The following is a 26,287-nucleotide window of genomic DNA, read 5'->3' on the forward strand; positions in this document are numbered from 1 at the left end:
GGCCGAGACGGGCGGATCACGAGGTCAGGAGATCGAGACCATCCTGGCTAACACGGTGAAACCCCGTCTCTACTAAATAATACAAAAAGCTAGCCGGGCGAGGTGGCGGGCGCCTGTAGTCCCAGCTACTTCGGAGGCTGAGGCAGGAGAATGGCGTAAACCTAGGAGGTGGAGCTTGCAGTGAGCTGAGATCCGGCCACTGCACTGCAGCCCGGGCGACAGAGCGAGACTCCGTCTCAAAAAAAAAAAATGCTATATCCCTTTAAAAATTTTTTATCCCTTTAACCTCTTTTATATCTTAAGATACAAAATATATATGTGTATATTTACAGATATAGATACACGCCTATATACACATTTACATGTATACAAAATATGTATGTATGCATATGTGTGTGTGTATATATATAGCACTTTGGGAGGAACTATATATATATTTATATATATATCTATACACACACACACACACACACGCACACACACACAGTACATAGGCCAGGCATGGTGGCTCACACCTGTGATCCCAGAGCTTTGGGAGGATCACGTGAGGCCAGGAGTTCAAAACCAGCCTGGGCAACATAGTGAAACCCTGTCTGTACAAAAAATAAAAAAATTACTGAGCATGGTGGTGCATGCCTGTAGTCCTAGCTACTTGGGAGTCTGAGGCAGGAGGATTGCTTGGGGCCAGGAGTTTGAGGTTACAGTGAGCTATGATCACACCACTGCACTTCAGTCTGGGTGACAGAGCGGCCAAAATGAAGTTCAATCCCTTTGTGACTTCTGACCGAAGCAAAAATCGCAAAAGGCATTTCAATGCACCTTCCCACATTCACAGGAAGATTATGTCTTCCCCTCTTTCCAAAGAGCTGAGACTGAAGTACAACATGTGATTCATGCCCATCCAAAAGGATGATGAAGTTCAGGTTGTATGAGGACACTAAAGGGTTAGCAAATTGGTAAAGTAGTCCAGGTTTACAGGAAGAAATACGTCATCTACACTGAATGGGTGCAGTGGGAAAAGGCTAATGGCACAACTGTCCACATAGGCATTCACCCCAGAAAGGTTATCACTAGGCTAAAACTCGGCAAAGACCGCGAAAAGATCCTTGAACGGAAAGCCAAATCTCCCCAAGTAGGAAAGGAAAAGGGCAAATACCAGGAAGAAACAACTGATAAGATGCAGGAATGAAGTAATCTTATATACAAGTTTTGATTAAAACTTGAAACAGACAAAAAAAGAAAAGATATAGGCTGGGTACAGTGGCTAACATCTGTAATCTCAGCACTCTGGCAGGCTGAGGTGGACAGATTGCTAGAGTCTAGGGGTTTGAGGTCGGCCTGGGCAACACGGCAAAACCCTGTCTCTATAAAAAATACAAAAATCAGCCCCGTGTGGTGGCACGCAAATGTATTCCCAGCCACTTGCGACACTGAGGTGGGAGGATCGCTTGAGCCCAGGAGGCAGAGGTTGCAGTGAGCTGAGATTGTACTGCTGCACCCCTGCCTGGGTGACATAGCAAGACCCTGTCTCAAAAAAAAAAAAAAAAAATGTGTGTGTGTATATATATATATATATATACACACACGCACATATATATAATGCAGATGTATATATATAAAATGTAGATATATATAATATAAATATATGTAATGTAGATATATACATAGATGCAGATACAGATATACACATAATTTTTAAATCTTATTTCTCTAGTTCTGATGACTTAACCAGCTGAAGATCTTGCAAACTCTCTCAGGAGAGGTATCCAGGGATCAAACCAGTCTCTTCCACGACCCTGAAAGGAGAACTTGCTTAACTGACTCTCTCTCTTCAGTTCAAGGCCTTTCCAGTTACGCCACGGTTTCTTAATCAAGGTTCTTTGGAGTTCTTCATGAATGGGTTTCTTGAGATCTCTGAACCCTTTCGAGTTATCCTCAACATTCTATCTGTGGGTGCATACACAGTGTTTTCCTGGGGAATCTGTTGCTTTTGTTTGCTTCTCAGTGTCTCTGACTAAAAATATTTCTGAAACACTAGCATTCATCACTTGAAGCCTTAGGCCTCCTGGCCACCAGGAACAACTATAATTTCATTCTGAAGGAAAAGCGAACTAATCTTCTCTCCTAATGACCTGGGGAGAGTTCGCTTCAAGACACCAAAGTAACTTTTAGTAACATACCATGAACACTGAGCAAAAACTAATCCAGCTAATCTCCTTTGGCTTCCAACATCACTTGGCACCTCAGCGCATCATCTTGAGGAAAGTCAAACCTGCCATTCTTGGCCACCAGTTCAAATATAAGCCACTAGACTAAATGTAACTACTTGTCTGACATTGACGCCATCAGCAGTACCATCCTCTGCTTCTCCTCTTCACAATCACCGGAGCTCTGAGACTAGGGTGAGGCAATGTAGGTATGAAGGAGCTGCTCCTTTCCCACCCTGCACTTGTACTTGCTCAACCCAAGAGTCGGTGCTTCCTCACTTTTTGCACTCTAGGCACATCCCTTGTCTCACCCTAATCCCAGCTCTGTGTCACCAACTATAATGCATCCATTATGTTCTGATGAAAAGAGCATCAGCCACAGGAGGAGGGAAGAGGTACTAGTAGATTATCTGCAGAGACAGTAACCTAAGAACTAATTAGGGAAAATGAAGGAAGTCATTGCAGAAAAGTGGGATAGCAACGATTTAGTCTGGTGACAGGAAAAGAAGTAAAGGATCAGATATGGGTCTAGGTGAACAGGATGAAGCCAAACAGCTTAGAACATGGTGAATAAAACATGGATTCTGGGGCCTGCTCTTATCAGGTGCTGGTAACTGGCTGGGCAAGACAACAGAACTCTCGACTTTATCTCAGCCTGTTTTCAAAGAATCACGTTATAAAGTGTCCTGGTATGGGGAAGGGAGAGAAAAATCAGAAAATCTCTATAGAACTAAAATCTGTATGTTAATTTTTTCAATTCTGTGAAGGCTTTTTCTTATGAGATTTCTGAAGCTGGGCCAACTAAAATTTAAGGGCCCTTGAATGACTGTTATCTTTGCTGAGAGAGGGTGTATGTTAAATTCCACCAAATTAATAACCTATATTTGCGTAATGTCTTACAGGTTACTACGTTCTCTGACGCTGTCTTTTTAAATCTCAGTCATTTCTCTTTGCTTTTTGCCCATTTCTGTTCCCATTTCCTAAAACTCTTTCTTCTAGCCTGGTTGACACTGATTATTTTTTTAAAAACAGCTTTATTAAGATATAATTCACATACCATGCAATTCACCAATTTAAATTGTACAATTCAATGGTTTTTACTCTATTCAAAGTTGTACAACCATCACGACAATTTTAAAACATTTCCTTCACCCCGAAAGAAATCTTGGACCCATTAGCAGTCTCTCTCCATTTCCCCCACTAATCTCCCTAGCCATAGGCAGCCACAAATCTACATTGGAGGGGGCCCATTCTGGACATTAATTTTTAATTGTTATTCGAAAGTGCCCCTGTAATCTCAGCACTTTGGGAGGCCAAGGCGGGAGGATCACTTGAGACCAGGAGTTCGGGACCAGCGTGGGCAACATGGCAAAACTCCGTCTCTACAAAAAATACAAAAATTAGCCAGGCGTGGTGGTGCGCATCTGTAGTCCCAGCTCCTTGGGAGGCTGAGGTGGGAGGATCACTTGGGCCTGGGGAGGTCAAGGCTGCAAGTGAGCTATGATCATGCCATTGCATTCCAGTCTGGGTAACAGAGTGAGACCCTGTTTCAAAAAGGAAAAAAAAAAAAAGTGCCCTTGGGGATTAGGAAGTCTTATTTTTGGAAGTCCTGACCCCTAAATGGTGGACATGTGTGATAAATCAGAGAGCTGTGACAGAAATAGCTGAGGAAGGGGAAATAGTATTTATTTAACAACTACTATGTACTAATGTATATCATTACTTTCACAGCCATCCTATGAAAGAGGTATCATTTAGCAGTTGAAGAAGCTGAGGTTTATAGAAATTATCTAACCTGGCCTGGTGTGGTGGCTCGTGCCTATAATCCCAGCACTTTGGGAAGCTGAGGTGGGCAGATAGCTTGAGCTCAGGAGTTCAAGACCAGCCAGGGCACCATGGTGAAACCCTATCTCTACCAAAAGTACAAAAATCAGCCAGTCGTGGCGGCTGGTGCCTGTCGTCCCAGCTACTTTGGGGGCTGAGGCGGGAGGACTGCTTGAGCCCAGGAGGCGGAGGTTGCAGTGAGCCAAAATAGCACCACTGCACTATAGCAAGAAAAAATAATTATGTAACCTGTCAAAGGTTATAAAGTTAGTAACAAAGCAAGATTATAAATCTTTGTTTTCTGACTAAAACTTATTCATCTTCTTTGCACCAGAACAGGGGTTCTCGCACTTTGGTGGGCATGAGAATTACCTGGAAGGCTTATAAAACACAGAATGTGGAGCTCCACACACAGAGTTTCTGATTTACTAATTCTGGCGTGGTGCTTAAGTGTTTGCATTCCCAGATGCTGCTGCTGCTGGTCTGACACTGCACTCTGTTGTGCTGCCTAACAGTACCTGAGAATGAATTGATTAAGGTCACAGAGCTGGATGTGACTGATTAAGGTCAGAGAGCTTTAACATCATCCAGCCGTCTTTTCGTAACAGTGCTTATGATCTGACAAAGCAATTGCTGATTGATAAAAGGTGGAAAGTAATTAGAAAGGTAATACAGAGAACGAAAATGCTTCGGATACATGATGAGGTGTGATAACATCTATTTTTCTGGCTGGGGAATGAGATAAAAAAACAGAGAATTGATCATGGTGCGTGAAGCACCTAGAGTTAGAACACTTCAGTTGGGTGCAAAATGTAACGTTCCTTGTCTAGTTCAGAACCCATGGCTACTTAAGGGGAGAAGGCAGGCAGACAAAGGACTGTCAACAGCAATGTCTCTTATTGTTCTTTGGCTACAGCTGCACTTGCATACTCATGCTGACTTCATCCCCAAATGTTAACTAGGCCAGAACTTGATCAGACTGAAATCTGTAAAAGAAAAAAAAAATCATCACAGATACCAAGAAAATGTATTTCCTTGGATCTGTTCTAACTCTGAATTTTGTCAAAAATTTCGATTTTTTTTAAGTAGGAGGGGAAGGAGGACAGTTCAAAATCACTTAATTCAGAATCTGCAGTGTAATTGTTATGGTAGGCTCAAATGCGATTTGAACATTCCTAGCTATGGGATTTGGTGACCAAGCTCCCAAGAGAGGATGACACAGCACAGGGAATAGCACAGGCAGCCTGCCTTGCTTTGTAGGGGGCAGAGACGTGAAAGTCCTTGTTGAGGTCACTGGAGCTGAGAGTACTCTTCATAATTTAAATGGACACGGGTAATTTCCTTATATGTAGGCAAGCCAGCCCTAGGGATAGGAAAGAGAAAGAAAAACAGGGAGTACAGAGTACAGATGGCTGCCCTCTGCTAATTAGGCCTTACCTTTATATAGAATGCTTTTGATTTTTTCAGACACTTTCATGTATATTAACTCATGCACAGAGGTCAAATATTATAATTATTAAACAAAGTGCAGAGAAGTATGGAGAATTAACTCAGTTAATGAATTAGCTCAACTAGGTAATAGGTGTATCTAATACTAGGATTAGACGGGGACAGTCACTCTGGAATTCCAGGAAAATGAAACATTCAGAAATAAGTGTAGTATCCACATTAATGCTATCAAGGGAACAAGCCTTTCCTTCCAAAGTGACAGAAATGAAGTTTACTTGTTGGTGTCTTCTTACTTCATATTCATTCATTTGTTCATTCATTTACCATGTACTAAATGCTTCCCACTTGCTTGTCATTCTGCTCAGTGAGCCTGGGAGATGAAGAAATGAGACATTATCTTTTTCCATTTATTGAGGCCCTATAAGGTGCCAGAAACTGTTCTAGGTGTTAGGGCTATAGTTTTATTTATATATATATATATATATATATATATATATATATATGTATACACACACACACACACACACACACATATATAAAAATGTATAAGCCAGTGTGGAGTTAAGTCAATTAAAATTAACAAAGCAAAAGGAAATAAATCCTATAATAAAAATGCCTTGATGGATAGAGGGATGGGTAGATGACCAGTTATGTTTTAAAGCAAGTATACATATGGTACGATGTTTATAATGATAGAGTCTAGGTGGTGGGTATATTGGTGTTTGCTGTAAAATCTTTCAACTGTGCTTGAAAATTTTTATGATAAAATATTATGGAAGAAACACTATAGGAATGACAAGGAAGGTGCAGATTTGAGAAAAGTTTATGAAAGACATGACATTCTTTCCTTTTTTTAAGAGACAATCGATAGAGGAGTGCAATGGCATGATCACAACTGCAACCTCGAACTCCTGGGCTCAAGTGATCCTCCTGCCTCAATATCTGGTGTAGCTGGGGCTACAGGTGTGCACCTGTGTTTGAAGAAAAAAGGTCCATGCCCAGCTAATTTTTATACTTTTTGTGGAGATGGGGGTCTCGTTATGTTGCCCAGGCTGGTCTCGAACTCCTAGTCTCAAATGATCCTCACTCTTCTGCCTCCCAAGATGTTGGGATTACAGGCATGAGCCACCCCACTGGGCTTTGGCATTCCTTTATCCTCCTCTTCTTCTCCTTAACTACCTAATATCCCCAAGCTAACCCTCAGTTGTAGGTTCAACTTCCAAATTCCAATGGGTTATAAAGAGTTCTACAAAAGTCCATGACGACTAATAAATCTATCTAGTAGAGAAAAGACCTTTTGGAGAAGAGGCTAACTCTAGGACCACCTAAAACTCACCCACTCCATAGCTATTTGGTAAGGCACACCTTTAGGAAACTTCACCTAAATGCCTGCTTCTGGGTACCAGGTAGTGGCCACTCTCCCCATCTTTGTTTCCTGTCTGAGCTGCTACAGAGTTTGATGTTAGATGGTGACATAAAATACAGTTATCCCTAGATATATGCGGAGGGACTGGTCCCAGGACAGTCTACATGTAACCAAATCCACACATAAAGTCCCACAGTCAGCCCTGGGGAACCTGCACAAATACTGTATTTTCCATATGCCTTTGGTTAAAAAAAAAAAGCTGCATAAAAGTGAACCTCCCAGTTTGAACCTGTGTTGTTCGTCAACTGTAATTTAAAAGTGAAAAAAGGTTTGTGTTTTCTGGTATCCTTTTTTGTTTGTTTGCTTGTTTGTTTTTTGACACAGGCTCTGGCTCTGCTGACCAGGCTGGAGGGCAGTGGGGCAATCATGGCTCACTGCAGCCTCGATTTCCCTGGCTTGAGAGAAAATTATTTTTTTCAAAATAATTTTCAATTTAAGGTAATTTACTAAGTTTCAAAAGATAATGCTATCGACGTAAATTCTGTTTTAGATTGTAGGCCCTATCAGCTCATTGATACCAGTCCCAAGTTCAGATAAGAAGAGACTGGAAGTTACTAGGCTAGTCCTGCCTCTCTCACGTATGTCCCAGCAAAACTTCTCTTTCCAGTTTCAGGCCTTTAGAGACCTTTTTTCTTCAAACACTAATATAGGGCTTAGACTGTACCAGCACTGTTCTGAGAACTTTACATATACGAATTCATTTAATTCTCACAAAAATCCTGGGAGGTATTTGCCATTATTATTCCCATTTAACAGATGAGAGCACTGAAGCACAGAGAGGTTAAGTAACTTGCTCAGGGACCTGGATGTGAATGCAGAAATCTGGCTCCAGAGGTGGAGTCTGAAACTGCCTTTCTAAGTGACTGATTGCCAATCTCTGGAAAATCAGTTCAATTGAAGGTATTAATGGATCAAAATGTCAGTATGTTTTCAGATACCCTAACTCTATAGGAAGCTCAGTGTATGGGATCTGAGATACTGTAGTTTAGAAGGGAATTGCTTTTCCAAGGGAGGGCACCCTTCAGATAAGCCCCTCAAACTGCCCTTCTGTAGAGTCGCACGAGGACAGGCCTGCTAAAAAGGATGGCGCTGGGGGGTTTCCAAGACAGGAAATATCTAAAGCCAGAGGCTGACATATTATCTTGGCGAACGGGAGAAGGGAAAAAGAACCCTCATTTTTTGGAAACACAAGTTTTTAGTCTGGATAATGGGTAAATGACATTAACTCTTTGTTCCACCCTAATCTTCCAAGCTTGCTCAAATTTTGCTTCTCAAACCTGGGCCATTCCTTCTTATTCAATTTGCCTATTAATTCCTTCAAGCTTTTTATCCCTTCTGAAATAGGTGGTAGCATACCAAATTGAAACACAGAACAGCCTGTTTCTTTCCCGCAGGGTCCGCTAGGGCGCGTCGGAGAAAGGGTTAACCGGGCGGGTAGGAGGGAGGGTCCGGCTCACACCTTTCGCAGAGACCTCGGGCGGCGGCGGGGCCCGGGAGGGGCGGAGGCTGGGGCCAGACGCCTCGCCGCCTCCGCCTCGGCGAATAGCAGCGCGCTGCCCGCCCGGATTGGAGCAGCAGCATCACGCTGACCTCTGCCTGGGATGTAAACCGGCCCGGCCGCTGCGGGCAAAGGAAGGCTCTTGGCTCCTCCAGGAAACCCAGCCCCATCACCCGGCTCTGAGCGGCTCGCAGGCGAGCGGCAGCAGCCTCGGCCCCGGCAGCGCCCAGCGGCGGCTGCGGGAAGCGGAGGGAGGCCGACGCGGGCGCGGGCGGGGAGCGTGCGTCCGTTCGCACAGGCAGCGGGAGGAGGGGCGGCGCGAACCATGGCCGGGGACAGCGAGCAGACCCTGCAGAACCACCAGCAGCCCAACGGCGGCGAGCCCTTCCTTATCGGCGTCAGCGGGGGAACGGCCAGCGGCAAGGTACGGCGGGGCCCCAAGCCGCGCTCCCCTCCCGGCTCCGGTCCCGGCGGCGCATGTGGCCGGCGGCCGCGGGCCATGTCAGTTGCTGCAGCCACCGCGTGGCTCGCGCGCCTCCGCTCCCGGCCGCGCTCCAGCGCCGAGTGCGCCCCGCGCGGCCTGGGGGCGCTGCGGCGGGGGCGGGCGAAGACTCGGGCCATGGAGGTTCTGGGGGTACGCGGCTACGATCGCAGGGCTGGAGTGCTCCCCTCGCTTTTCTCCCCCTGCGTTAATAACTCGTGGCCGGGGTCCTATGGGGGAAGGGCAGGGAAGCGGATGCTTATTGTTTTGCAAGTCCAGTGTTGGGGGAGAGGGCTTTCCGCAGGACCCCCTACGAACCCCCGATGGCCCCCCCACCCCCCCACCCCAGCCCCGGTCTGGCACAGACGTGTTTGCCCAGCGGCGCAGCCCGGTGCTGAGGGCGGAGCGAGCCGGGAAGCGCGGCCGGGAGGGCGAGGGTGGCGGGAACGCGCGAGGCGGCATCCCGGGGAAGGGGAGCCCGGTTTGGGGCTGCACTCAAGGGCTGGGGATTACAGGGGTTTCCGGCTAAAAGCCTGAGAGCCAAATAGGTGTGCCGTGACATTAATGAAACGGTAATAGTAGGGGCTTCTGTTTTTTAAGGTTATGAGAGGAAACGTGGTCGACTTCAATGAGAAAGTTGTACTGGCTCCATGCTCTTCGGTGTCCGGGACGTACGCGTCTTGGATCCACGGAAGGGGGTCATCGTATGGGCGTCTGACACTCTTAGGAGCCTGTTTCCTTTGTTTTATCAGCAAGGCAAGAAGAGACGAGGGAAATGACTTCCTAGCTTTACCCGGGGCTTTTTCTGCAGGTGGAGAAGGGTGGAGTCCTCCCAGATGCTTCTTTTCTTTGCTCCCCTAACAGCCTTTAAGATGTGGCTACTTGTTTTTCCCACCGTTTAACACCCTCCAACTTCATTTGGAGCACGGGTTCCTCAGGGGACCCTGAGAGCTGGGTGCTGGTGTGCGGGTTTGGAGAGGCGGGATGATGCTTCCCCGGGCTGGGGAGAGCAGAGCAGGAAGGCTGGTTGGCGCCATGAGGAAAGAGCCACGAGGTTTTCGCTCCCGAACCGACGCGTCCGTAGCCCCTCCTCCATTTTGGTTTTACGTTTTTCCCTCCAGGTCTGGACGACTTTAGCGCAAGGAGCCCAGCTAGACACGGCGGCTGGCCCTGGGGAACTTCTTTATTGATGAAGTTAATCTCGTCCCTAGCTCCCAGGGTTAGGAATCGGCCTGCTTTAGGTCCTGAAGTTTCTGTTCTGTGTGCTCCCTGGTTGAAGGCTTTTAAAAAAAATTTGTAATTTTTGAATGTATTCTTTACTATGACTTATACTGGTAATTCAAAGCAAAACCAGAATGCTAGCCCTTTCAGAAAGCTTTACCTGTTCTTTTAGAATTATTCTTGCCCTTCTGGCATTCGCCTGTTGGATTGAGAGCTTTTGTGTGTGTGTGTGTGTGTTCGTGGCTGTTTTCCCAGCCCTCCTAGCACAGTGCCTGCCTGGCATGTAGTGGGGTCCAGATTTTAAGCTGAGGTCCAGTCCTCCTAAGGTGGGGAGGAGACGTAAACTTGCATATGAGCTTTTAGAAACAAAATGACCTTGGTAATCGTCTAAATAATTTAGTTACCATCAGGGTGAAAACTGCCACCCTAGAAGGTGAATAACTCTGTTCTTCTTGTTGTGTATTTCTCAGTCGTCACCTGTTCTAACTTGATAATCAGTACAAGCTTTTGGTGTTACTTGGGTAAAGTGTGGAATGGGAATAGTGGTGAGCCAATATGGGAGTAGCTAATTCTCTGCCTCCTAAAGTGCTGGGGTTACGGGTATGAGCCACTACCCGGGCTGGCTTTTTAATCTTTATTTTTTGTAGCGACTAGGTCACCATGTTGCCCAAGCTTGTTTGTACATTTTTGACATACAATTGATTGATAGTTTGTCATCCTTTAAGATTGTTGATATTTTTGTTATTAAAAAAATCCAAGACTGGGCCTGGTGGCTCACGCCTGTAATCCCAGCATTTTGGGAGGTGGAGGCAGGAGGATTGCTTGAGCCCAGGAGTTTGAGACCAGCCTGGGCAACACAGTGAGATCCCGTCTGTATAAAATGAAAATTGTGGTGGATTGAGAAAGTTATTTTGACCTATGTTAAAAACCAGATTCTCAGCTTGGACAACATAGTGAGACTTGTTCTCTACAAAAATAAAAAAATTATCCAGGTGCGGTGTTGCATGTTTAGAGGCTGAGGTGGGAGGATTGGTTGAGCATGGGAGGTCGAGGCTGCAGTGAGCTGTGATTGTGCCACTGCACGCCAGCCTGGGTGACAGAGCAAGACCTGTCTCAAACAAAAACCAAAAAAGATTATGGCTGGGTACAGTGGCTCACACCTCTAGTCCCAGCACTTTGGGAGGCCAAGACAGGAGGATGACTTCAGAACCAGCCTGGGCAACAGAGAGAGACCTTGTCTCTAAAAAAAAAAATAAAAATTAGCCATGTATGGTGGTTTGTTCCACCAGCTACTCAGGAGGCTGAGGCAGGAGGATGGCTTGAGCCTAGGACTTGGAAGCTGCAGTGAGCTTTAGTGCCACTGTACTCCAGACTGGGCAATGTAGCAAGACCCCATCTCAAAACCAAATGAAACCAGATTCTCATTTTTCCCCCTAAAGGACAGGTGTAGTGACAACACTAAAAGGGGGGAAAATACCCAGGCTAAACTTCTTTGCCTGCATACATACCTGTGACTTTTAGGTATCGTTCTGTTTCCTTTTTATTGCCTGTTCCTTGTTCCTGTGACCTCTTCATTGGACAACTGAAATAGCCTCTGAATCTGTTCCATTACACTGTCATCAGAATGGTCTTCCTTAGGAATAGCTCTGGTTGTGCCATTTTCCTTTTCGGAAACCTTGGGTAAGTCCCCATTGCTCAGTACAGGTCAAATACATCAGTACAGTACAAATCCCCTTGGCCCCTGAACGTGGTCCCAGGCTATTTATTGTTTTTATTTTTATTTTATTTTTTATTGAGATGGAGTCTCACTCTGTCACTCAGGCTGGAGTGCAGTGGTGCCATCTTGGCTTACTGCATCCTCCACCTCCCGGGTTCAAGCAATTCTCCTGCCTCAGCCTCCCGAGTAGCTGGGATTATAGGCATGTGCCACCACGCCTGGCTAGTTTTTTTGTATTTTTAGTAGAGGTGGGGGGTTTCACCATGTTGGCCAGGCTGGTCTCGAACTCCTGACCTCAGGTGATCTGCCTGCCTCGGCCTCCCAAAGTGTTGGGATTACATGCATGAGCCACCATGCCCGACCTTATTTTTCTATACAGCCAAATGCACACAGACCATCTTATTGAACTGCCTTCACTTAACATTTTGCTCAGTCGTCTTCTTTTTGGAATGGCCTTTAGGCTTTTTAAGGCTCAACTCTGTTAATACTTCCTCGAGGGAGCTCTGTTACCTATTTCCTTAATGAGAATTATTTTTTTTTCTTCTGCTTCCATAGACTTACCATATCTTTCTTGGCTTATGCTTATTTGTTGACTGCTTCTTCCATTAGAGTATGTGTTCTGTGAGAGAATACTTTTTCTTAACCTGTTTAAGTGCTTGGGATTGAGGGGAAATAAGGATTTTAAGGAACCATGAGAGAAGGTCTCTGTCCTTAGCAGTTTACTGTTTCTAAATTTCTTCCACTGTTTTTATCACCACGTCACTTTATCATTAAAGCATTTGATTATCTATTCCTTTTGAAGTCAGGCACCAGTCTTCCCTACTGGTAGATGACAATGGAAGATGAGGTTAGGGGAACTTTTGACTTAGTGATAGGACTGGGATTGGGATCTAGGGTTTTATTTTTTATTTTTTATTTGTTTTTGGGACAGAGCCTTGCTCTGTCACCCAGGCTGGAGTGCAGGGGCGCGATCTTGGCTCACTGCAACCCCAGCGATTCTCCTGCCTCAGCCTCCCGAGTAGCTGGGATTACAGGTGCCCACCACAATGTCTGATTAATTTTTGTACTTTTAGTAGAGACGGGGTTTCACCGTGTTGGCCAGGCTGGTCTTGGTCTCCTGACCTCATGATCCGCCTCGGCCTCCCAAAGTGCTGAGATTACAGGTGTGAGCCTCTGCACCCGGCCAATTTTTTTTTTTCCTTCTTAAAATCTGTATCTGTTTTGAACTTTCTCCACAAGCAGTGGCCTCTTCGTGTGAGTATTTTTAGGGAGGTTGGCCTGCGTGTGACCAATATAGGACACGAGAGGAGATGCCGTCCCCTCTGAGGTGTGGACTGCCACCTCAGTGCAGCTTGGCCATGAGTCAGCATCTGCTTTTGGAGTGCTTCAGAATGTGCTCTGGACCCGTGTCGGCTCCCACTGCCCTGTTCTGGAACCTCGGTCGCCATCCCCATCCAGCCAGATCACGTTATTCCACACCCTCCTATCAGGTGTTCCCGGGACTGTGGGCCTGGTTTGTTCCTTCTGCTGTTTTTCTCAGAGCTGGCATTGTGTATTTTCCATCACCTCAAACTGCTGCCATGGCGGGGAAGGCCTGGTGTGATCTGGCCCTTGGGACCTCCTTCCCTTTCCCCCTCTAGCTAGTACAGCCACACCCACTCTGCATGGCACCCACTCTGCATGGCACCCACTCTGCATGGCAGGCTTTCCCCCAGCCAAGGATGTCCGCACTTGCTGTCTGCTCTGCCTGAAACTCCTGCTTTTTCACCGAGCCGTGCCTAGCAGGATATCTGGTAGAATGAAGAAACCCTGGGTCCTGCTGCCTCCAGTAGTTCCTCTCCTGCTGCCTTTCCTCAGGCTGTATTTCTTCTTTGTTCCTTGAGTGTCTTTGAAGTATGGTTTCTGATGCTCACTCTGTCTGTGGTCACCTACCAGTTCACTACATAGCATTTGCTTTCATGTCATTTCTTTGTCAAATCTTACTTTTATGAGGTTCTGCGGTGGGGACAGATTGTCTTTGGGAATTTCACTGCTGAAGACCTGACCTTTTTTGCTTGGTAGTGGTGCTGTTGGAACTACTTACGGTCTCTAAATCTTAGACTTGTATTTCAGTATTTTAAAATCAATAAAAAAGGGTTGAGGGTATGCTTTTATATGCGAGTGTGTATGCATATGTCTGTATGCTTTCATGTCCATTAAACCATTTCAGTCATTAAGCTGATTTGTCATGAAAGCATTTGATCTTTTCATCATATATATAAAATATATAAGCATAACCCATATATAATTATGACATACAAAGTAGGAATAAAAAAAGAAAAAGGAAACATTTAGAAACATAATTTCTTTAATAGTATAAAATCTTTCGATTATTACTAAAATATTATTTGTGACTGAAGATTGAAAGATGTTTTGTTTTTAAAAATCTTGTTTAATACTTGGTGATTCTTGGATGGCCTTGGTGGTGGTAGTTTTGGTGATCATTCAAGACTGAAGGTTTTGTTCTAAGTTTAGTCTTCTGAATTTTTATTTAATGATTGTCATATTTGAAAAAGTTACCCCTAAAAACATCCAAGTAGAGGAAAGTTATCATTTTATAGTACTTACTAAATCATGATGTTCCCATCCTCCAATTATGCTATGACTTTTCTTTAAAACGAGCTAGAATATGTTCATCTTGTAGTCCTAGCTACTTGGGAGGCTCAAGTGGGAGGATTGCCTGAGCCCTAGGAGGTTGAGACTGGAGTGAGTCTTAATCCCACCATTGCAATCCAACCTGGGCGACAGAGCGAGACCCTATCTCAGAAAAAACAAAAAAAGTTCCATTAGTACACGATTTAATATAATAACCTGAAAAATATAAAGAACCATATAAAGCCCTCCAGCATTAGACTTTCAGGCCTTATAAGCGGTAATTTGATTAGATGAGGGGGCAATGGTTCTAAATGTATGCTTGAGAATTTTGAACAATGAGAGAAGGTAACAACTCTGAAAACAATTTGCTTTGCCAACTTGCTATGAGCAATACTCTTTCCATAAGATGAGTTTTTTCTTTCTTTTTTTGTTTTTTTTTTTTTAAAGCAGTTGTTTTTACTTGGTTTCTCCCTGTGAAACTATAGGAAAGGTGTCAGTATTTCTGTGAAAGCCCACACTTGACCTTCAGTACCCTATGGGACAGGGGACCAGCAAGCAGTACTTTTTATTCCTGTGATATGTAGTGTTTGGCAAGAATTTTGCCTGACACATACATGGCAGAAACATAAAAATTTTGTGTGGGTTGTAGAGTTGTGCTTCTTTATTTCCTTATTCAGCCCATAAGTATGCTATTTGGTCTGACATTTTTACCTTTTTTTTTGGCTGACTAGCAGGGAGCAAGGGCTGTTTTGTCATCTCAGCTAGCATGCTGTGCTTTCCCTTGCCTGTCTTGTAGAAGTCCAAAGTTCCGTGTCTCTGGGATTGCTTTTCCTTGGGAGTGGAGATGAGTACTGTCTTTGCCTTTCGCAGGCTTCTAGTCTCCTAGGCTGTCTAGATAAAGCTTGTGGTAGAATGGGCTGACAACAGTGCTGATTTTGGACTATGGTCTAAAAGACATTTTTGCATTCATAACCACTAAGAGAATTTTGGAGAATTCTTCATCCCATTTTGCACATATAATACATATATTTTTATATGTTATAAAATATAATATATTTTGTATGTTATAAAATGTTTTTATGTTATAAAATATATATATTTAAAATTAGTTATTATTATTATTGTTTTAGAGACTGTGTCTCACTATGTTGCCCAGGTTGGCATGAACTCCTGGCCTCAAGCAGTCCTCCTGTCTTGGCCTCCCAAAGTGCTGGGACTACAGGCATGAGCCACTGTACTGGGCCCCATCACATATTTTTGACATCAGTTTTTTTCATTGTAAGTAAGGAGTTGAAAAGGAAGTAATTTCTGATATATTGTAAATATACACTTAAAAACAACAATTGTTTCATTTTTTTAAATTATCCGATGAGTTCTAACTACTGTAATAATTTGACCTATTGTCATACATTTTAAAACCTGTAGATGAACAAGCTCTTATTTGAGTCAGAAATGTTCACTTTTCTTTTTTCCTCAATCATTTCAGTTCTGCTTCCCCTGCAAAATATTAATTTAATTTCATTTTTTTATGCTTGAAAATATTTTGTCACTCTATCATATGTGACAAAAGTATTCATTAAAATTTTATTTCCTGTTCTCAGAATCTAAGTATTTATTTCTTTTGGATTGCATTACTACTGTACTTATTAGTACAAAATTCACCAAAACAAATGGATACCGCCGGGCGTGGTGGCTCACGCCTGTAATCCCAGCACTTTTGAGAGGCCGAGGCAGGTGGATTACCTAAGGTCAGGAATTTAAGACCAGCCTGGCCAACATGGGGAAACCCCATCTCTACTAAAAATACAAAAATTAGCTGGGCGTGGTGTCGGGTGCCTGTAATCCCAGCTACTTGGGAGGCTGAGGCAACAGACTAGCTTGAACCTAGGAGGCAGAGGTTGCAGTGAGCCGAGATTGCGCCACTGCACTCCAGCCCGGGTGACAAGAGCAAGACTCTGTCTTAAAAAAAAACAAAAAAAACAAACAAAAAAAACAACCAAATGGATATCTTACACATTTTTTTTTTTGAAGGAAGCATCTTGATGAGATAGAGCCTTCCACCCCGAATTATTTGATGATTCTGTGGATAATTACTATTTAATACTAGAATAAGATTTTTCATTTGTATAGCTCTAAGCTTTAAGGAACCCTGTTGACATAAATAAGTAGATGGAAATGGAAAGAATATTGTTCTATCAAGGTCAATCAGACTCAGTTTTTACCTTTGAAATTATATGTCAAAATACAGTGGATTTTTATGAATCAACTAGCTTGCCATTCATCTCCTCTAATTTTATAGAAAGCAGGAAAACTGGAAACCTCCAGACCTGTAAAAGGAATTGTTATTCCATCATTAAGTCATTCATCTTCCAGTATCAGCTTGAGTATTTTAGATCACCCTTTTGCATGGATTCAGAATGGAGGGGTGATGGGCCTTTATTTTGTAAAACGAGAGAAGCCGGATTGTGAAAGGGTGTCCCTGCTTTCACTTGGCTCGGGGAGTTTTCACGTACCCTAGTTTGAAGACAACTGATTTAGGTAGCTTGGTGTCTTAGTCTGTTTTGTGCTGCTGTAGCAGAATACCTGATAATGAACAGAAATGTATTTCTCACAGTTCTGGAGGCTAAGGAGTCCAAGATTGAGGGTCTGACACCTGGCCTTTTTGCTGTGTCATGGTCATCCCATCCTGGAAGGCAGAAGGGCAAGGGGTGGGGGTGGGGAGGAGAGAAAGTGCGTGTCCTCACGCACAAGAGGTTCAAACAAGGTTCCTTTTGTAAGGAACCCGCCCCTGTCATAACGAATCTGCTCACATGATAAGGGCATTAATCCAGTTCATGAGGGTGGTGCCTCCAAGATCCAAACACCTTCCATCAGGCCCCACTTCCTAACACTGCCACATTGAGCATCAAGTTTTCAACACATGAACTTTAGACGACACTTTCAAACCACAGCACTTGTGTTCCAGCCCACTGTTGCCACTTACTTATTAAGTATCTGTATATTCATCTACAGAAGAGGGTCCTTACAGCCCTTGCATTTTCACAGTTCTGTAACTAGCCTTGAGTATCCTATGATTGTTACCACTGGCCACATAAAGTACTTCTTGAATCTGAACCTGTGTAAGTGGTAGACATTTATAAGCTTTCTTTGGTGGGATTCTGAAAGACTGACATCCTCTGCCATTTGCTAATGTTCATCTCAACTGGATACTGGTTAGATTTCCTGAAGGTCCTGGTACCCTGTATGCTTACTGTCACTTGCAAACCTTTGCAGGTGTTGCTGTTTGCTGTTTTTGGGTCCTCCTCTTCTATGTTGCTAAAGCATCCTAAACAGACCTCAGTTACAGAAATTTTTTTCCCTGCCCTGTGTGGTCCTTGCTTGTTTAGTCTATCTTTAGGCTGAGCTCTCAGGATCAGGGACTTTGTTTTACCTCACTATTGCCTGAAGGTAACACATGTCCAAAAACAGGAAGGATGAGGAGGTTCTCAAATGTTTGTTGAATAACCAAATATTAAGTATTTTTTTTCCAAACTCCGTGTATCATAGGAATTTCAACATGTCCAGTATTGAACTCCTCATCTCACCCCTTAAACATGCTCAATCTTTAACCTTCACCATCTCAGTTGATGACAGCTTCATCTTTCTAGTTGCTCAGGCCTAAAACCTCAGGGTTATCCTTGACTACTCTTTCTTTCTTCTGTAGTCTCAGACTGTCTAGAGAGAACTTACAACGAATGGCTGGTAAGAGTGCTGACTTTGGACTGTAGTCTTCAAACATGTTTGCATTCATAATTGCTAAGTCACTTGGATCCAGTCCATTAAGAAATCCTGTTGGCCCTGCCTTCACAACGTATCTGCAGTCTGAGCACTTTTCTACTCCTTTGCTTCTACCCTGGTCCAGGTCATCATTCATCATCTGTCGGTTGCATCATTGCAGTTGTCTCCTGACCCATCTCCCTCTTCCTTCTTTGTATACATGTTGTATTCTCATAACAGCCAGAGTGATCCTGTTAAAATGAAAGTTGGATAATTCCCTGCTCTGATACAACCCTGCAGTGGCTTCCCATTTTACTCCTAGTAAATTAAGTCTACAACAAGATGGGGAGGGCTCTACAAATGGGTCCTTTGCACGGGCTGTTCATTCTGCCAGGGCATCTCTTGATACCAGTGTCATTAACCACCTTCCCTCCTTCAAGTGTTGCTCACGTGTCTCCTTCTCATGATCACTATTTAAAATTGTAAACATTACACACTCAAATATCTGTTGAATGGTTGAAGAATGAATTACTTTGCTCAGTTACCGCTTCTAATACTAGTTTTAACATTAAACCTGTTGCTGGGGGATGTGGATAGTTGTCCCTTTGCTGTTCACATTTGTATTTCCTTCTGGGGTACCATCACCTGGATAAGATTGCTGGCACGTTGTCAGTCACTGAGCTTGGTCTTGTAAGTGTGCATGCTAGATGGCTTAGATGCCTGTTTAATGGTGCATTAAAAAAAAATCAGGCTGGGTGCAGTGGCTCATGCATGTAATCGCAGCACTTTGGGAGGCCGGGATGGGTAGATCATCTGAGGTCAGGAGTTCCAGACCAGCCTGACCAATGTGGTAAAATCCCATCTCTACTAAAAATACAAAAATTAGCTGGGCATGGTGGCGGGTGCCTGTAATCTCAGCTACTTGGGAGGCTGAGGCAGGAGAATCACTTGAACCAGGGAGGCAGAAGTTGCAGTGAGATCATGCCACTGCACTCCAGCCTGGGTGACAGAGCGAGACTTCGTCTCAAAAAATAAATAAATAAATAAATAAATAAATAAAAAAGAAAAAAAATCAGAGAGTGACTTTAACTTAAACTTTTAACCTTAAATTCTTATTGTCATGCTCTTAAAGAACTGTCACCTATTTTGTTTAACTTAATACTTTTAATTGAGGTAAGATACGCTTTTTTTGTTAGTCGGTGGCTACATTTTTCTCTACCTCCTTTTGTAGAGAAAGGAAACGTTTGAGAGCAGAAGGAATAGAATATTGAGTGATACACAGTGTTTGAAAGAGAGGTAGTGAATACTCTTCAGGAAGGAAATGCAAGCTGAGGGAGCCCTCCTTGTCTGACTACAGAGGGAGGACACAAGCCGAAGTGGGCATGAGATTGGCCATTTGGTTTCTGGAGGAAGGGGTCAGGAGACATCCGTTGTTAATGTGGAAAAACTTGTGTTTTGGATGTGTATTCTGGGAAGAACTCAGTCCTAGCCTGCCATGAGGCTCTGCTTGCTAAGTCTTGGTGGAGTATAAGTGTTTTTTTGGTGTGATAGAATTGAAGCTTTATAATGTCTCCACTTCGGGTTAGGATTGAGAATCCCTGGTTTGTTCAGAAAATGCTTCCTTGAGGTAAGCCCAGGAAGCTTGATGGAGTGGAGAACATGCGTGGGTTTTGGAGTCAGCCAGGCTTGTGTTAACATTCCTGCTTGGCCACTTCTTTTTTTTTTCTCTCTTTTTGAGACGAAGTCTCGCTGTGTCGCCCAGGCTGGAGTGCAGTGGCGCAATCTCAGCTCACTGCAAGCTCCGCCTCCCGGGTTCATGCCATTCTTCTGCCTCAGCCTCCGAGTAGCTGGGACTACAGGTGCCCGCCACCTCGCCCGGCTAGGTTTTTTTTTTTTATATTTTTAGTAGAGACGGGGTTTCATCATGTTAGCCAGGATGGTCTCGATCTCCTGAGCTCGTGATCCACCCGCCTCGGCCTCCCAAAGTGCTGGGATTACAGGCTTGAGCCACCGCGCCTGGCCCCTGCTTGGCCACTTCTAATCTGTTTCTTCTGAACCTATTCCTCCATCTGTGAAAAGGAGATGATGTCTGGTTTGGAGAGGTGTTGGGGTTAAACGATAAAATGTATGTAGAGGTATATGCTTCTGCAGCGGGCCGGTCACTTGCCAGTACCGTGATTCATGTTCTGTGCAGACGTGCTGTCAGAACAGGCTCATTGGCCAACCTTCCCTCCCTACCCCTGCCCCAGACGGAGTCCTGCTGTGTTGTCCAGCCTGGAGTGTGGTGCGATCTTGGCCCACTGCAGCCTCTGCCGGGTTCAAGCAGTTCTCCTGCCTCAGCCTCCCAAATAGCTGGGATTACAGGTGCCTGCCACCACACCCAGCTAATTTTTGTATTTTTGGTAGAGATGGGGTTTCACCATGTTGGCCAGGCTGCTCTCGAACTCCAGACCTCAGGTGATCTACCCACCTCAGCCTCCCAAAGTGCTGGGATTGCAGGCGTGAGCCGCCGCGCCTGGCCCTTATTGCTTCTTTAATCCAGATCACAAATTGCAGTTTTTGAAGCATCCACCCCTTCCTGCTCCTGAAAGAAAAGGTCCATGTCTTTGTTCATTCAGCCATTCATTCAGTAAATATGTGTTGATTACTTACAGTGTGTCAGACACTTGTGAGGTGCTGGGAACACAGCAGTGCATTAGAGAAAGGCCCTGACCTCAGGGAGCTTGTATGTTTAGGTCTGACTCATCTGTGTTAATCCAGTGCCCAGTGTCATGGTAGGTGTTTAAGCGTCTGCCAAACTGCATTAAGTAATACTCCCTTTACTGGTTTCCTGTAGCAGTCATTCTCTTGTGTCATGGTTGGCTGTTTACACCTGACTTCCAGATTCCAGGATCCTGGAGTGTCAGTTATTCCTCTTGTGTCCCCAGTCTGGTGCACAGGAGGGCTTCAGTGTGATTGTTGAAAGTGTGCTAAATGCCAAGTAAATGCTCCAGCGATTAAGTGCTGTCACAGGTCGAGAGGAGTCAGAAAGTGTTAATGACTGTGCTACAGCTTTTCTTGCTAAAGTCACCAGTAATCACCTAGTCTGTAAATCCCGTTCAAGCTGTAGATTCTTTGCCTTGACTTTCTGTAACACTTGACAGTGCCCTTGTCCTCTGGGAAACTTTTCTTGGTTTCACTGCTCTTGGCTGGTTGGCTTTCTTCACTCTCACCATTTTTCTCAGTCATCCCTGGGCCCTTTTCTGCTTATGGCTGTGTCATGCCTCAGAATCCCCTTCTTGGTTCACTGGTTTTTCCCCCTCCCTATTCTGTATTCTCCATTTGTCAGTGATTTGAAGATTGGCTGTTTCCTGCCTTGAGTCCTTTCCTGGGTTTCTTTCTCATTTATTCAGCTGTCACTGGGCATTTCCACATCATGTTCTTAACCAGCGTTTATCCAGAATGAGACTCCTGACAATACCCTGCCTCCTCCTGTTCCCAGCCACAGACCTGCTGCTCTACCTGTATTTTCTCTCCACACAGATGCACAAGACAGAAACCTTACAGTCATCTCTGTCACTCCTGCACTTCCACATTCTCCCACATCCATCCCGTCTCCTGGTGCAGTCAGTCTTCCTTTCTTAATTTCTCTTGAAATAATTTCTCCTCCCAATCCGCATCCATATTTCCTGCCTGAATGACTCTCCACTGACTGATTTCCCAGCTGCCAATCTGGACCACCTCCAAAACGTTCTCTACATTGCTGCTGGAGTGATCTTTTAAAAATGCATCTCCGATGCTGCCTGTCCTTCCTGTACATTCTTCAGTAGCTCTTCTTTGCCTTCAGTCTTGCCGTCATCCTTTTCTTCCTGCTAAGCCACAGGAGGCTTAGTCCTTCTAGCCATGCTTCCTGTCACTCCCTTCTTGCCATATCGGTCCTCCCCCACCCTGAGTTGTCAGCACTTCCAGTTCCCAGCTCTTGAGAGCTCACCTCCAGACTACTGCACGTGTTGATGCTGCTGCTTCTGATGTGCCTCTTTTGTGTGGTCACTTTTACTCATCCTTCAAACACCTCTTCACCTGTCACTTCCCCTAGGAAGTGTTCTGTCAGTTCACTGCAGTCTGAATTGAGGTTTGCATCCTGTGTTTTTCTTTCTCTAACACCCCATGCTTTTCTCTTCTCAGTAGACTGAGTTTAGGGTCACTGTCTTTATCTCTGTCCGTTGTGCCTAGAATATTGTAGCTGCTCACACATACTTGAGTGAATGTATTCAAGTCTTTTTGAAACCACGATTGTGAGATTGGTTTACCTGGGAGTTCATCTGGGTCTTTTTTGTTTCTCATTCTCATATCAGAATTTAAGATTTGAAAACTTAATTTCACATGTATAGTTTTGGGAAAAAAGTCATCTTTAAATGAATGCTACATTTATAGCAAAAATTAGGGACATGACTGAGTTTCAAGAAGTCGTTAGCCACAGATTTTTTGAGGGATGGTACAGGCTTTTAACTTACTAGAAAGGACAACTTTTGGTTGGGCTTGGTGACTCAACGCCTGTAATCCCAGCACTTTGGGAGGTCAAGGTGGGAGGATTACTTGAGGTTGGGAGTTGGAGACCAGCCTGGCAGCAGAGTAGAACCCCCATCTCTACAAAAAATAACTGATTAGCCAGGTGTGGTGGCATGCACCTATAATACGAGCTACTGAGGAGGCTGAGATAGGAGGATCTGTGGAGCCCAGGAGTTTGAGGGTGACAGATGGAGAGACCCTATCTAAAAAAGAGGAGAACAACCTTTATCATGTTTTGCCACTTTTTATTCTTAATCAGAAGTAACATATGTTCTTGTAAAATGTTGATTTAATACTAGTGGAGTGCCTACTGCAACTCTTGATTCCACTGCCTTATTTTTTTCTTATATCACTGATATCATTTGAAATAATTTTGCATGTGTTTATTGTTTATCTCTTTTCAGTGTATTTCTTTTGGTAACAGCTAATACTTCCTGAGCACTAACTATATACTAAGTGCTATTGTAAGTGTTTTATTTGTATTAATGCCTTTATTTCCTCTCACAGCCCCTTCAGGTAAGGTACTCTAATTATCCCCAATTTCAACACAGGAAGACTGCAGCCCCAAGGCGTTAAGTACCCACTGTGCCATAGCAGAGTGCCAGGTGGGGCTGGCATTTAAACTCCTGGCTTCGGAGTCCAAAAAACCTACTCTGCTCCATTGAATCTCAATGCAAGCCTGAAAGGGCACATATGCCTTCTCCTGCAGTGCCTGCACCTAGAATGGCTCCCTCCTCATAGTTGACATTCAGTGTGGATGAACACGAGGTATTCCAAGTAAGAAGTAAAAATAAAATCCTTCAGCACCTGTGGTACTGTGATATAATAAGAAATACGTATTTGGTCTCATTCCTGGCACAAAGCTCCTAAAACCCTTGTGGATAGGGGCATTAGGAGAACCTCTTGTTCTAATGTGTTCCTGACAGCCCCCAAAACCTTTGTAATTTCCTGGGTGATAACAGCTCCTAAATCCCTTAGAATTTCCCAGGTGATAGGAGCATCTTTTGTTCTAACAAGATAACTGTGGTGGGCTCCTAGATAGCCAGGATGGTGGCTGGTTGCCAGGGGAACCAGCTATGTGATTACGGTGTTAGAACTTTCAGTTCCATGCCCCTGACCTCTGGGGAGGTGAGAGGGAGAGGGGGGCTAAAGGTCGAGCTGATGACTAATGGCAGCATTGTGATCAATGATGCGTATATAATGAAGTTTTCAGAAAACCCCAAAAGGACAGTTTTTGAATGAGCATCCAGATAGCAGAACAGGTGGGAGTTCCTGGAGGGTGACTGCCTCGAGAGGGTGTGGAAGCTTTGTGCCCTTCCCACATGCCTCGCCCTTTGCGTCTTTTTAATCTGGCTGTTCCTCTGTTTCCTTTGTAATCTTTATAATAAATTATAAATTGTTCCCTTTATAATAAATGGGTAAACATAAGTATTTCTTTGAGCTCAGTGAGCCACGCTAGCAAATTAATCGAGCCTAAGGAGGGGTCATGAGAACCCTGATTTAAAAGCCTCTGTCAGAAGCACAAGTCACAACCTGGGACCTGCCATTGGCATCTGAAGTACGGGGCAGTCTTGGGGACTGAGCCCTCAGCCTGTGGGATCTGGCGCTCTGTCTAGGTAGATCGTGTCAGAATTGAATTACAGGACACCCAGCTGGTGTCTGCTGGTGAACTGGTTGGTTGCTGGTGGGGAGAAATCCCCACACATTTTGGTGACCAGAGGTGGAATATTCTCTGCACAGTAGAGGGTAGGAAAGGCACTTTGGTGTTTTTTCTGTATCTTCTTGGCCCACTCTTCCTCAGAGGTTAGTTGCTATAATTTGTTTTCCTCATAAAGCTTTTCCTTTTCTTTTTTTTTTTTTTTTTTTTTTTTTGAGACAGAGTCTTGCTCTGTCGCCCAGGCTGGGGTGCAGTGGCCGGATCTCAGCTCACTGCAAGCTCCGCCTCCCGGGTTTAGACCATTCTCCTGCCTCAGCCTCCCGAGTAGCTGGGACTACAGGCGCCCGCCACCTCGCCCGGCTAGTTTTTTGTATTTTTTAGTAGAGACGGGGTTTCACCGTGTTAGCCAGGATGGTCTCGATCTCGTGACCTCGTGATCCGCCCGTCTCGGCCTCCCAAAGTGCTGGGATTACAGGCTTGAGCCACCGCGCCCGGCCAGCTTTTCCTTTTCAATTACAAATATATATTTATGCACAGATGAAGTACTTATAAAATGAATGTTACCTCTCTTGGGAAACAGACTTTTTTTCTTCACAATTCTTTGGAGAGCATGTCCCTTGAGATGTGACATTATTTTAGCTTTGTAACAATTAACTGGATCTGAGTTGTTTTACATCAGCTGAATATCAGTCTCCTTGCGATCTGGGAAATATTTAAGTCTCATCAGCAGTATTTTGGGGAAAGGGGTGCTCCTGCAGATGGCAGCTGCTGTTTTCTGTTTGTTTGTTCATTGATTGATTGGTTGGGACAGGGTCTCGCTCTGTTGCCCAGGATGGAGTACAGTGGCATGATCACTGCTCACTGCAGCTTCAACTTGCTGGACCCAAACAATCCTCCTGCCGCTGCCTCCTGAGTAGCTGGTACTATAGGAGTGTGCCACCATGCCCAGCTAATTTTAAAATTCTTTTTAGAGATGGAGTGTCACTTTTTTGCCCTGGCTGATCTTGAACTCTACACTCCAGTGATCCTCCCGCCTTGGCCTCCGAAAGTGTTGGGGTTACAAGTGTGAGCCACTGCACCCAGCATTCTGTGCTTTCTCACTGGATGTCATGCCCTGCAAAGAAAGTTGACCAGGTGCAGTGGCTTATGCTTGTAATTCCAGTGCTTTGGGAGGCCGAGGTGGGATGATCACTTGAGCCCAGGAGTTCCAGACCAGCTTGAGCAACACAGTGAGACCTTGTCTCTACAGAAAATTAAGAAAGAAAGTAAAAAAATTAGCTGAGTGTGGCACCTGTAGCCTAGCTAGCCACTCTAGAGACTGAGGTGGGAGGATCACTTGAGCCCAGTAGTTTGAGGTTAGAGTGAGCTATGATTGTGCCACTGTGCTCCAACATTGGCAGTAGGGTGAGACTTTGTCTCTAAAGACACACAACAATTTAAAATTTATTTAATGTCCCTAGATTCCTACAGGTATTGAATTCCTATGGGTATGGGATTTTGACTGTGGTCTTTTCCTAGTTTCTATAACTGTGCTGATAAGGAAAAAGAGACTGCCCTTTTTAAAAAAACAAAACAAAACAAAATATCTGAAAGCTGGTCAAGTCTTATCTTTCCTTCTGTTTCCCTCTGATGGTAGCAGACAGTTTACCTGTGGGGCAAGAGTTTTTAGATTAGCCTGGGATCCATGGATAGGCTTCAGAAGGGCTATCTATCTTATGAAACTACACATAGAGTTTTGTTAAGTGTGCATTTCACATTTCACTGGGGAGAGTGTTTCATGCCAGATCCCAGGTTGAGGATAAGCACGGATCCTTTTTGATATAGGTGTATTCTTTGTCAAGTTGGCAACAAGGATCCTGGAAGCTGACT

At 44.5% G+C, this 26,287-nt stretch overlaps 1 protein-coding gene and 1 pseudogene across 4 annotated transcripts in view; both read left to right on the plus strand.

Annotated features, from left to right (window-relative positions):
• Positions 1–490: 490 nt before the first annotated feature.
• Positions 491–1,475, plus strand: LOC112428681 (large ribosomal subunit protein uL24-like; annotated as a pseudogene).
• A 6,922-nt stretch (positions 1,476–8,397) lies between these two features.
• LOC105492967 (uridine-cytidine kinase 2) overlaps positions 8,398–26,287 on the plus strand; it is an 85,391-nt gene continuing 67,501 nt past the window's right edge. Inside the window, exon 1 of one of the 4 annotated variants that reach the window (XM_011760359.3) lies at positions 8,398–8,828. In XM_011760359.3, the coding sequence (XP_011758661.2) occupies positions 8,730–8,828 (99 nt within the window). In that variant the 5' untranslated portion in view covers positions 8,398–8,729. Of the gene's footprint in view, positions 8,829–12,051; positions 13,314–23,504; positions 24,024–26,287 lie in introns of those variants that run through there. The other 3 variants (XM_071074903.1, XM_011760360.3, XM_071074917.1) reach the window with 3 other exon arrangements.

Source organism: Macaca nemestrina, chromosome 1 (genome assembly GCF_043159975.1).
Source record: "Macaca nemestrina isolate mMacNem1 chromosome 1, mMacNem.hap1, whole genome shotgun sequence".
NCBI classification, from domain to species: Eukaryota; Metazoa; Chordata; class Mammalia; order Primates; family Cercopithecidae; genus Macaca; species Macaca nemestrina.